Raw genomic sequence first — 12,399 nt, 5'->3', positions numbered from 1 at the left:
TAATATTAGGTTAAAATATAAATATAAATATAGATACCATAATAAGGAAAGGATTAGTTTTTTTTTTTTCTCAGAGAACAACGAATTAAATGATGAGGAACAAAACCCAAATATCATGGGCCTATAACTTAAGGCAGGCAGCTTCTTCCTGCACCTCCATAAACATCTCCCCGCATCCCCTAGAATAATTTTTTTTCTCTGTTTTTTAGACTGTGTAATTTGAAAATTATTGGCTTTTGAATTGGGCAATAAAAAACCATTTTTTTAAATACTTTCAAATTATATAATTTGAAAGTGAAATATATTTTAAATTATGCGATCTAAAAATAAGTGACAAAAAAAATCAAATTGCATAATCTATAAGTCATTTAACTTCCAAATTACACAGTTACAATATTATTTTATTTTTCGACTATACAATTTGAAAGTTGTTTTTAAGGAAAACAATGACTTCTGGACAGTGGAGAAAGTGATTTTTAACTGGTATTAACAATTCAGCCCACTATTCCTAATGAATAATATAGATTTTTGAAGGGTCTTTTTTATTATACTTCCATGTTTTTCTTTCCGCACCCCAATAATATAAAGGAAATGTCTTTAATATCCTTTGTTTAAAATAAATTAGAAATACTAAATGCCTTTTTTTTATAGTCGTAAATGTGTTAGGACTATTATTTTATTGACAAAAGTGATCTAATTAATATAAAATTATGATTAATAATATATATATATATATATATTATATTATGAAAGATTAATTGAGTAGATACTATAAATAATATTTTTAATTGGATGAACAGTCAAATTAAAAATATTACAAAATTCTGAACAGTCAACATAGTTGTGAATGTATTGCTATTGGTATACGATATTTTTATACAATATTTTGAGATAAAATATTAAAAAAAATGTTTATAATGTCTTTTGTTTCATTTCTTATATATTATTGTGGCAAAAAGTTTGTCTAACAACATTGTGAGAGAGACAATAGATAATAGTATGTTTTTAAGCTAGACAAAAGTGAATCCATTATAATATGAAGACTACACATTCTTTTTCATGAAAACTACATTGAATATTTTCAAGAGCATTACCTTGAATTAACCTTTAATCTTAAAGTTTACTTTTCTAAAAGTTTATTTTGGGATTGGAAAATAATACCATATATAGCTATGGAAAACACGGTAAAGAACAAAATCATGATTATTCCATTTACTTATATTAGGATTTAATTAATATGTTTATAGTATATTGTTTGTAAAAAGAGCAAAAATCCAACAACATTATTCGATCAATGTGATTTTGAAGACAAATGTTGTGTATGCAACATGACTTAAAATTTGTTCAATATTGCAGGAAAGTGAGTGTTATGAAAGTAATTTGAAATAAATTTAAAAAACAATGAAAAAAACAATACAATACTAATAGTGAATCACACCAACGAGAAACAACAAACAAAAAAAGTATTCATATAATTTGTTATACTATTTATAAAGCAAATAAACTTTTACATAAAACTATTTTATTAGAAGCAACACATGTTAACGATAGATACACATATCCTTATACAAGCCTAATACAATTTGTAAGTATAACAAACACCTATAAATGAAATATAACGAATGATCAAATGCATTTACAGCTATTCACTTAGTCTATAAAATATGACAATAATATAATATTATAGTTATAGGTGATTGAATATTTCTATGGTATTTCATAAATTAGCAACAATAGTTAATCTCATTTCTTCACAAAAGTGAACTCAAAATGATTAAAAATATGTAATATTATATATACTTAATTTAAATATTAAATTTTAAATGTTTTTACATACCTAAGTTGAAGACATTATTTTTATTTAATTGAAAGTATACATAATTATTATATGTTCAATGAGTACCATCAATATTGTGAATTTATAACAATACTTTTATTAACATTTTTAATTCTTTAACAAAAACTCAATTATATAAAGAGAACAAAGTATAAAAAATTAAAATAATTTTTAAGCATACTTTTTTTGGACACTGTTTATCTTGACAAATCAAATATTTTTTTTGGACACCATATTTTTTTTTTCAAATAACAAACTTAGAACCCAAATGACAAAAGAAAACATATCTCATGCCAATTCTATACATTGATTAATCTTAATTACAATAACCACATCAAAATTGATGATAAGAAGCTAAAATTAGTTATTTGAAAGTGATTTAAACAATACAAATTGGAATTAATAATGAGGAAGTGCATGAATGTTAAGAATGGATGTTAAATAAATGATTTGGGTTTACCTTTATGTTTTTCCAACTTAACAAAAGTATATATGCTAACCCAAAAATTACCATAAAACTTTATCACTCTCACTTCAATCCAATTTTCCTAATTTAGAATCTTCTTGGCCATACTAAATAAAAGTAATAACATTGAAAAGAACACGGTTTCCATGTTCTCTACAACTATTTCAAATAAATCCCACATCGAATCTTATATTTGCGAAGTCACAAATAAAAACAAGGATACAAATATTGAAATAAATAAATTTAGAATTAGTTAGTTCTTCACTTCTTTAGTATTTTTATTACTTTAATATAGTTTTATTTAGAAAATTTGAATTCAAGATAATAAATTTTGTATTTATAATACATACTTAAATTATTATAAAATATCATATATATATATATATATATATATATATATATATATTTATCATTATTCGATTACCTTTGTGGACCACATAATATAATTTTGTTATCACCTTCCACATGAACTCATGTGTAGACTAAAGAAGCCAAAATAGAAAAGGCGAATTCCGCGCTGAAAAAGAAAATAGAAAGCAAAGAAAGGAAAAGACGAATAGACGAGGAAGGAGGGGGCGGAGAGAAGAAAAGTTCGCATGCGTCATGACAACCGTTAAGTTACCTGGTAATCTTCTATGACGTGGCTTCATCCTAGCCCTCTGATCATTCCCCATCCAAGCACAGTCAAATTTCCCCACTTCCCCATTCTTCTCCCTTATTCTCTTCTCTCCCTCTCACTCGCATCTCATTCTGAATCTCGCGCCGTTTCTCTCTCATCGTGTCGTTTCGCTTCCTCGCTGTGGCGGATCCGAACGCTTGCATTTCTAGCTCAACCGATTCTTCGTCCTACGAAGCGTAGTAGTTCGCGACTTCCACATTCGTGTTCGATTCCTGTGTAGTTGTCATTTGATTTGATTTCATTTGATTCCAGAGTGTTTCCGCAAGTTTCGAGCAGTGTGCATGTTCGTTCATGCATGAGTGCTTCTGAAAGGTTCCTTGCGAATTCTATGGATACTCCGGTGGCCTCTGCCGTCTTCAATTTCGTGAACTCGACTCCGGTGGCCTCTGCCGTCTTCAATTTCGTGAACTCGACGTTGGATTGGGTGACGTTCGCCTTGGATGCTCCTTCTGCCCGAGCTGTGGTTTTCGGAGTCCATATCGGTGGTAGTTTTTCATTTTTTCCTGGAGTTAGATTTATCTTTTTATTTTCTGTTTGAATTGATGATTATGGATGTAATTAGTTAATTAGTTAGTTGATTTTTTGATTGATTTCCTCCATTTGAACCTTGTGTTTGAAGGACATTTATTCATCGAAGTTTTTCTGCTGGTGGTCATACTTTTCTTGCTTTCGCAGAAAAGTTACAAGCCTCCTAAGAGGCCATTAACAAACAAGGTTAGTTCAACATTACTTTTATCTCTGTGAGAGTGAGAGTGTGCATTTTTTATTTATTTATTTTCTCACATATTCAAGGTTTTAGTTATTTGTTGAATAATGTGAAGTAACGACCGGGACACGGTTGTGTAAACTTTGATGTGAAAATGAAGTTGACAGTTGGTTTGTTGTCATCCTTTTCCTTATACCTTGACTTTTATATTTCCTATTTCATCAAATATAAGCACTTCGCCTTTAGATTGCATGCATTGTTGTTATTAGTCCTGTTAGTTAGTGTTTAGAATTTAGAAGCTATTCAATGTAAGGAGAATATTGGATATTCAGTTATTGTGGTTTTTAGTTGTTTTAGGGACCTGACATGGGAGCATATCTTATTATTCTTTATTGAGGATTTAAAAATTTCAAGATAGATTAATCTTTGGAGTTCCTACAGATGAAAAATATGCTCTTCAGACATGCAATTCAGTTATGTCTTTTTTCACTCCTGGTGCTTACTTGGAACTACACTGATATTTATTTTCTATTTTTATTTGCCTTTAAGTAGTTTTGAGAGAATAAATTCGTGATAGATATCAGTTTGTGAATTATGATTGTGTAAGAGCAGCTTGCTTTATGTTATAGATTAGAACTTGCTTTTTGGATGATTGTTTATGCTGTTAACATTTTTGGTAGCATATCTCAGAGTGTTGAATATCTGAGGTAACTGTTATTTCTAAAGAACTTAATTACCATGTTATGCTGAAGGAATACTTATGATTGAAATCTGTTTAGACTGTGTAAGTCTAGTAATTTAGGCTACTGCTATAAATGTAATCAGTTACCTGTGACTATCTGACAGATTTAGTTTGTTACTGTCACTGACCTCTGTTCCCAGCTCTATAAACAGTGTTCTGTAATCCTCGAAGAATGAATAAAATACTTTCTCAGTTTCTTCTCTCTCTCTCTCATATATATATATATATATATATATATATATATATATATATATATATATATATATATAGATATATATATGTTTCCAACAATATGTTAGCATATTATTCCATGCTAACTTGTACAGTGCAATCTGAGATTCATCACTTGTATTATGCAATTTTTTAATTTTTGTATGCTTCTTTATATGCAGGAAATTGACGAGTTATGTGACGAATGGGTTCCAGAACCCCTTATTCCTACTCTTAATAAAGAGGTGCTGTATGAACCACCAGTGCTGGAGAGGTGATTTTTTTTTTTTGTTGTAGCAACCTTTTTTTCTAGCTTTAATGTCTTGAACATTTTAAGATGAAATCCTGAAATTATGTTTTATGCTTGTCAATTTCACTGCTATGGTTACATTTTCTTGACATAGATTCATGAAATATTTGTGGAAGAGTTCTAGGGCTTTGCTAAGATTTCCACCTAGTCAGTTGTGACATGGTGATTTTGGGTAATAGAAACAGAAACAACCGTACCCAAACTCAACCATAATGGGAACCTTGTGCACTGGATAACCCCTCTATATTTTTAAGTTCTTGCCATTTTATTTTGAAAAAAAAAGGAGTGTATATTAACAAGTTCTCCCTTATGATTTAATGATATTTCAAATGTGTGCCTTCTACTTTTCAAAGTCTATGATAAAATAGTGTTGTTTTTTATGCAGTGCTGCTGGCCCGCATACCATAATCAATGGCAAAGAAGTTGTCAATTTTGCTTCAGCAAACTATCTTGGGTTTATAGGTCATCCAAAGCTACTTGTAAGGAAATGGTTTCCATATCCATAATAATTCCTTTTTTTTGGGGCGCTTGGTTGACATAGTTAATTTATATTTACTTTTTCTTGTAGGACTCATGTTCTTCTGCTTTAGCAAAATATGGTGTTGGTTCTTGTGGTCCCCGTGGGTTTTATGGGACAATTGGTAAGACTCAATCTTAATGTTTTTTTCTTTGATGACATGCTTCTGTTCTTATGATAATTTTTCTTTGCCTAGATGTCCACCTTGATTGTGAAGCAAGAATAGCAAAATTTTTAGGAACCCCTGATTCAATTCTCTACTCCTACGGACTTTCCACAATGTTCAGTGCAATTCCTGCTTTCTCTAAAAAAGGAGATATAATTGTAGCGTAAGTGTGCCAAAGTTTGTCTTTGAAAAGATTCTGTGCTGTAATATTTTTGTTTTTCGTCTATTTTCTGGACTCATGACATTTATTTATACTTTTAGTAGGCATTGACATAACATAGAATTGTTTTCTTTGGCTTTATCTCATTGCTTTTGTTTGTGTATTAGAATGGTGTAAAGAACAAACTAAGGCACTTGTCTATTCAGTTGCTCACTTGGTATGGCTGATTAATGTAGGCTGTGTTACTGTACATTATGTTTTGTAAGTTTTTGTGTTTTACAGAGATGAGGGAGTTCACTGGGGAATACAGAATGGCCTTCATCTTTCTCGAAGCACAGTAGTGTATTTTAAGCACAATGACATGGACTCTTTAAGAGAAACGCTAGAAAACATTACTGTCAAATATAAGCGGACGAAGAATTTGAGGCGATATATTGTTGTTGAAGCTGTCTACCAGGTAGACTTGTCTATCATCTGTTCAGTAGATTAGCTTTAGACTTTTACATCGTGTTTTCAATGAAGTTCCCACATCACAAGATTCACAACCTTTAGCTTTAAAACAAATAGCCGTTTGAAACTTTGAATTGCTTGCTGCTTCTTGCAACTGATGATATTGGTAACTTTTTCTGTATGAACTGCCAGTGCTGCTAAGATAGTAGGTGTAATCAACAAATGCAAATTAAATATAATTATGAAGGATTGAAATTTGGAAACAAATTCCAGCCTTAGAGTGGTAGTCTGATGGGAACTGATAGTTAAAGGCAGTTATGGAAGTTATTTCATGTGTAGAATTAACTGTTTTAGAAAACAGTTATGGATTAGAAACCCTAGGATGACAGTTAAGTGTAGAAATAACTGTTGGCAGTGTAGGTATGTGTAGAAAATAACTTGGTGTCTGGCTGTTATGTATTTGGAGTATAGGTTGTGTAGTTAGGAGTCTGAAGTTATTTGTAGTTTGTTGACAGAGAATACTATGCAGGATACTTTTGTCTTTGGGACAAGCGACAAGAGTAATGTTGTATTGTATGAGCTATGAGACTTTCGTCTGTGGGACAACGAATGTAGTGCTGTATTGTGTTTGATTTCACTGTTCAATATTATATTTTATTTCTTTTACCAATTTTTTTTTGTATGTTGGTTCAATCCAACATATTAAAAGGAGAAAATTTGTGTGACCTGTTAAGAAGACTGTGATGTGTGACCGAGAGGATAGATGAATTGAAACAAGAGAAACTAGAAGCTGAAAGCCAGTATTGAGGCGCATGTTAGAGGTGAGTTTGGGCAAAAAGATTGGCAAATTTTCTTAGAAGGTTTTGTTGGAGATGAGAGAATTATGGGAAAGTCTGAAGAAGAGGAGAAAGGCAGGTCATCGGACAGTGAAGAGAATAAGGAAGTATCAGATTCAAGTGCTCAACCAATCATGACATGGGTGAGCACTTTTGACAGTTAAGGTGGAATTGATATCTTTCAGTGGAGGTGACCATATTGGGTGAATTGCTAGGGCAGAAACTTGTTTTGAAGTTCAGAATATTAGTGAAGACGTGAAGATTAAATTAACATAGTTAAGCAAGCATAGTTCTACTATTCATTGGTTTAATCTATCATCACATCTCTCTAGTCTGCGGGGGACAGATAACCAAAGGCTAGTGAACTGTTTACCCAAAAACAAAAGTTGGGTTATTCTTTGGGTGGGTTGCAACCTGAAATTAAGCATCGGGAGTGAGCATTTCAACGAAAAACAAAATTTTTAACAATGCAATATGCATAAAGTATACAAGCAGAAACTTTAGATTTGCTTGCACTTGTGGGTAGTTAGTTACTGGTGGGGGGGAATGGTGATAGCAATTTCAGCAGTACAAATAGGTCATTGAAGAGCAACATAAGCGGAAGTGAAATTCAAGTAACATAACTCTTTCAAGTTTAGTGTCTTTTTTACCAAAAAAAGGGTGGAGATGGGCATAATTGTGGCGTGAAAAGCATGAGGCCTGCCATGTGGCCCTAATTGAAGATGAAGAAGTAATTGCTAGCCAAGTGGTTAAGGATAATCAGTCTTGGGGATATGGTTGAGTTCAGCTGGTAGTAAGGATGGGAACTAATAGTTAGTGGTTGTTCTGACAATTATGTATATGGAATAACTGTTGGTAGTTAGTTCTGTACTAGAAACTAGAGGATGACAAATGTGTAGAAAATAATTGTTGGTAGCATTTTATTAGCAGTATAAATATATAGGAAACATATAGGTAAGAAGAAAGTTATGTGTAGAAAATAATTATTGGTAGTTATGCATTAGAAGTATATGTGTGTTTAGGGGAACATATTAGGAGAAAAAAGTTTATTGTTAGAGGATAAATTCATGGCCATTGGATTAAAATGAAGGGTTGAATTTCAGTTGATTTTCTTATTTACATCGCATATACTATGATTTCCCTTTCGCAAGATAGCTGTTTCCTTTTTTGAATTTGTTTATGCTCATCGCCGTCCTTTCAAATCCTCGAAAATCATGTTGGGCAATGTTTCTTCTTCAAACCCATGCTGTCATGTGTGTGCGCTGCCGAAGTGGTCACAACAACTACCACAAAGTACAGTTGGAGAGTCGGTTGAGAAGGACAAGTTGAGTTGAGTTTGGTTGGTGTGTCAGGGATGGTAAGATGAAGCCTGCGCTGGGAATTTCACGTAAAGCATTAACATTGAATTTATATGGGATGTGAATTTCACATAAAGCACTGACATTGAATTTAGAAGGTATGCAAAAACAACTAAGCACAGATAAATTAAAAAATGGAAACTTCTCTAGCAGTTATAATTTGGAAGGCATCAAGCTTATATGTGACACTCAAGTTGCTCTTCACATTTCTTCTAATCCAATCTTCCTAGAGCAAACTGAACACATAGAGATAGATTGTTATTTTTGTTAGAGAAAAAGAGATCTCATGAGAAATCACCACCAACTTTGTTGCTCCATTGACCAATTGGCATATATCTTCAAGGGCTTTTGTGTAGATTGTATTTCTATCAAACTCCGTACATATGGCATACTTCCTTCGACTTGGGAGGAGTGGTAAAGATATGATTATGTAAATATGAAAATCGGGAAATAGTGTATAGTTGTAATTTAGGGATTACATTGGTTTTTCTTTATTTCTTTCCCGAGCTGTATAATTTCTTATTACTAATTATTAATCATATGTGCGGTCCAATACACATAGTTCCTTTTGTCAATTCTATAGAAGGCGCTACTAATGATTGTAGACAGAGAATCATGTGCGGTCTAGTACTTGGAATTCCTTATATCAATTCTATAGAAGGTGTTAAGAGGTGGATTTTAAGCCTAACTCAACTCCACAAAACCGGCTTGTAAGGTGAGGTTTGCACCCACTTATATATATTGTGAATTAGCTTTATCTGTAGTCGATACGAGACTTCCAATACTCCCTCACGCCAAGATATATAAATCTCGAGCATGAGACTAGGCATTAATGGATGGTCCGGTGGAACAATAAACCCAACCAACGACAAACTTCGCTACGATAGACTCTAAATCATGACTTGATACCATGATAAGAAGTGGACTTTAAATTCAACTCAATCCCACAAAACCAACTTATAAGGTAAGATTTGCAGCTACTTATATATTGTGAACTGGACTTATCTCTATTCGATGTAGAACTGTTAATAGAAGGCATGGTGACCTACTCTTAAATACTTAAGTTGTTCATGTGAAGGGTAATGGTTGATTAATATCTCTAATAAATAATCTTGTAGTTGTGGCTAATCAACCTTTCTGCATTTTTTTTTTCTCATTTCTTTGCTTGACTTTTGGTTATTCAGATTGTTTCTATAAGAGCCAGTTGTACTAGTGCTTGTAAAGCTTAGGGATTTTTCACCTTTCAAATCTGGTGAATGTCATTGAGTTGGGCCTTAAGGCCCAACGTCAAAGAGTTACTTTTTCTGTATTAACATCTGTCTATACAAATAGGCCTTACCTTTTGTATAAACAAGAAATTGCTCAACTGATATCTGTTTCTATCCTTTTCATTGTAATGTTTTTCAGAATTCTGGCCAAATAGCACCCTTGGACGAGATCATTAAATTGAAGGAAAAATATCTATTTCGTGTTCTGCTGGATGAAAGCAACTCATTGGGTGTGCTTGGAAGTTCAGGAAGAGGTCTCACTGAATACTATGGAGTTCCGGTATGTTTTGAATTCTTTGTTTTGAGAGGTGGGGGCATGTGCTCACCCTAGATGCAAGTGTGCATTTATTCAAAATTTTGTTGCTGTTTGTGATTTGTGGTTACATGCTCCAGGTTGAGAAGATAGACATTGTCACTGCTGCTATGGGACATGCATTGGCCACAGAAGGAGGATTCTGCACTGGAAGTGCAAGAGTTATAGATCACCAAGTATGGAAGTGTCATGTGATATATAACCAATAACCATCTACAAGTAATATGTTAGGTTTCTTAGTATACAAAGAGAAAACAAAGAAATTGTAAATGTGGAAATTTAAGAATTTATTCTCAAGGATTTTTTTGTTTACTTTTCATCATTTATTCCTGAATTTTTAGGCGTGAACTGTAGAAGTTGCAAAATGGAGAGGCATGCAGTCACTATTTATTGCTTGTTGATGACAATTGTTTTTCATCTGCATTTCATGCTCTAATATGCCTGTTTTCTACCTTGGCAGCGATTGAGTAGCTCTGGTTACGTCTTTTCTGCTTCTTTGCCTCCTTATCTTGCAAGCGCTGCAATTACAGCTATTGATATCCTGGAGGAAAATCCCAATCTAATAACAAAGCTGAAGAGCAATATTTCTTTGTTAAGGAAAGGTGGGGATTTGATTTCACCGAGTGTAGTGTAGTTCCTATTTGGCTAGTGCACGATACCTGACAGATTGAATTGCTTTTTATTTGCATTCATTTGGTTTCACCCATTAAAAAAAAAGGATTTTATTTATTTATTTTGGTTAAGCACTAATGATTTTACGTACAATGGCCAATGCAGAATTGTCAAAAGTATCGGGCATCACAATTGCAAGTAATCCAGAGTCACCTATTGTTTATCTGAGATTAGAGCAATCAACAGGTTCCGTGAAAGATGACCTGCGTCTGCTTGAAACTATCGCAGAACGGGTGAGGAATGATGCTTGGTAATGTTAAATTTCTTGGTTTCGATTTTAATTGTCCTTAATGTTGTGCATTGGCAGGTTTTGAGGGAAGAATCTGTATTTGTGGTGGTTTCCAAAAGATCAACACTGGATAAGTGTCGTTTGCCTGTAGGGATTAGATTGTTTGTCTCTGCAGGGCATTCGGAGTTTGATTTGCTCAAGGCATCCGAATCATTAAAGAGAGTTACAGAATCAGTGCTGGGTGGTTATAATTGAACACTCTACAACTTTCTTCTGCATCTTATGTACCAAAACATAAGTTCTATTTCCCATGATTAGATGAGCAATTTTGAAATCCAGGCGATAGAAGTCGTCCTGTAGTTCGTAATTTGTGTAGTATATTCTGTGATTTAATTTAGGGTAACAGTCTTTTGCTCTTGTTCTCATTGGTTGTCTAAAGTGGTAGAATAAGGATTTAATATTTCAATATTACCCTTGGAATATGAATTTCATTCCGATATCAAAAGTATCACTATTACATTTTTCAACTAGTTAATGGTTTAACAGTAAACCTTGGTGCAGGTTCTTATCATTGCATACGAAGTCAAAATTGTTTTCCTTTTATAGTAGTTAAACTTTTGTTCTATTGGTAATGTCTGAACTCCAATTCAATCTGCTTATATTTCTAATTGCGCTTAACCAATGTAAACGTATTTATTATTGAGATTGAGGCTATAATAACTATTATACAAGATTTAAAACATAATATACTGTAAAATGTTGAAAATGAGTACAGTGGAAATTCTATCTAGAGGGGTATGGTAACGAATTCAAATCTTTAACAACCTAATAAACTGAAGTTAGCTACCTAACAAACTGGAAGAATATGGTATTGAAAGTTCTACCGGTTTGAGTGAAGGATACTTGTGAGTTGAATGTTTGGAGTGACTATATGCTAATACAGCATCAGCCACATCTTTACACAAGATTGCAACGTACTGTGTAAAGTACATTTCGGGGATTATGCTTTCACCAAAGTTATTCGCAGGAAAGTCTAATAAATAAGCCGCTTAAGCTACACAAGGTATGATATAACCATATACTAGTATTCTATTGGGATAAATACTAATTTTGAGCATTTTGCAGTTACAGCAAGTGGAGCAACAATGACCTTCATTGTTTGTGCTCGGCACCAAGAGTAAGGTTGCGGGAAAAACAACAGATAAACTGAAATGAAAAATGCGAAGCAAGGTCTTTAATGATTTCTTGATCATGTGTCCTGGTCCTAGGAATGGTAGTGGAGCTTCATATTTCCTTAGCTTCTAGTTTGTATAATAATATGCCCCAATAAGTTGATACAATACAAGAGTCATACACACAATTAAGGTAGCGAATTTTTTGTGATTTGATTGGTTATCCCGCAGACACATTTGTGAGACACTGACCATCGACACATCATAGTTAACTTCCACTTACGACCAATCATTGTTGGCTAAGGTAG

At 33.0% G+C, this 12,399-nt stretch overlaps 1 protein-coding gene across 2 annotated transcripts; it reads left to right on the top strand.

Moving 5' to 3' along the window:
* The first annotated feature begins 2,803 nt into the window (after nt 1-2,803).
* On the top strand, nt 2,804-11,446 carry LCB1 (long-chain base1). Of its 2 annotated transcripts, none has more exons than XM_028084556.2 (13): nt 2,804-2,928; nt 3,235-3,467; nt 3,602-3,696; nt 4,823-4,914; nt 5,336-5,429; nt 5,519-5,591; nt 5,664-5,796; nt 6,076-6,250; nt 9,845-9,985; nt 10,099-10,194; nt 10,479-10,620; nt 10,796-10,923; nt 10,998-11,446. In XM_028084556.2, the coding sequence occupies exons 2-13, from the start codon at nt 3,278-3,280 to the stop codon at nt 11,172-11,174; spliced, it is 1,536 nt and encodes a 511-aa protein (XP_027940357.1). In that variant the 5' UTR covers nt 2,804-2,928; nt 3,235-3,277; the 3' UTR covers nt 11,175-11,446. The 2 variants fall into 2 exon arrangements, with proteins under 2 accessions (XP_027940357.1, XP_027940356.1); XM_028084555.2 differs by lacking the exon at nt 2,804-2,928 and adding an exon at nt 3,018-3,158.
* Nucleotides 11,447-12,399: the final 953 nt, after the last annotated feature.

This window comes from Vigna unguiculata, chromosome 8 (assembly GCF_037176805.1).
Source record: "Vigna unguiculata cultivar grain cowpea cultivar isolate G323 ecotype 2 chromosome 8, ASM3717680v1, whole genome shotgun sequence".
Lineage (NCBI taxonomy): Eukaryota > Viridiplantae > Streptophyta > Magnoliopsida > Fabales > Fabaceae > Vigna > Vigna unguiculata.
Note: the sequence above shows the minus strand (reverse complement) of the source record. Positions and strands in the feature narration are given on the sequence as shown.

Coding starts and splice junctions, on each gene's coding strand:
- LCB1 (XM_028084556.2), top strand. CDS start 3,278: ATGAGTGCTTCTGAAAGGTTCCTTGCGAATTCTATGGATACTCCGGTG. Junction 5,430..5,518: donor TAGGTCATCCAAAGCTACTT/GTAAGGAAATGG, acceptor TTTTTCTTGTAG/GACTCATGTTCTTCTGCTTT. Junction 5,797..6,075: donor AAAGGAGATATAATTGTAGC/GTAAGTGTGCCA, acceptor TGTGTTTTACAG/AGATGAGGGAGTTCACTGGG.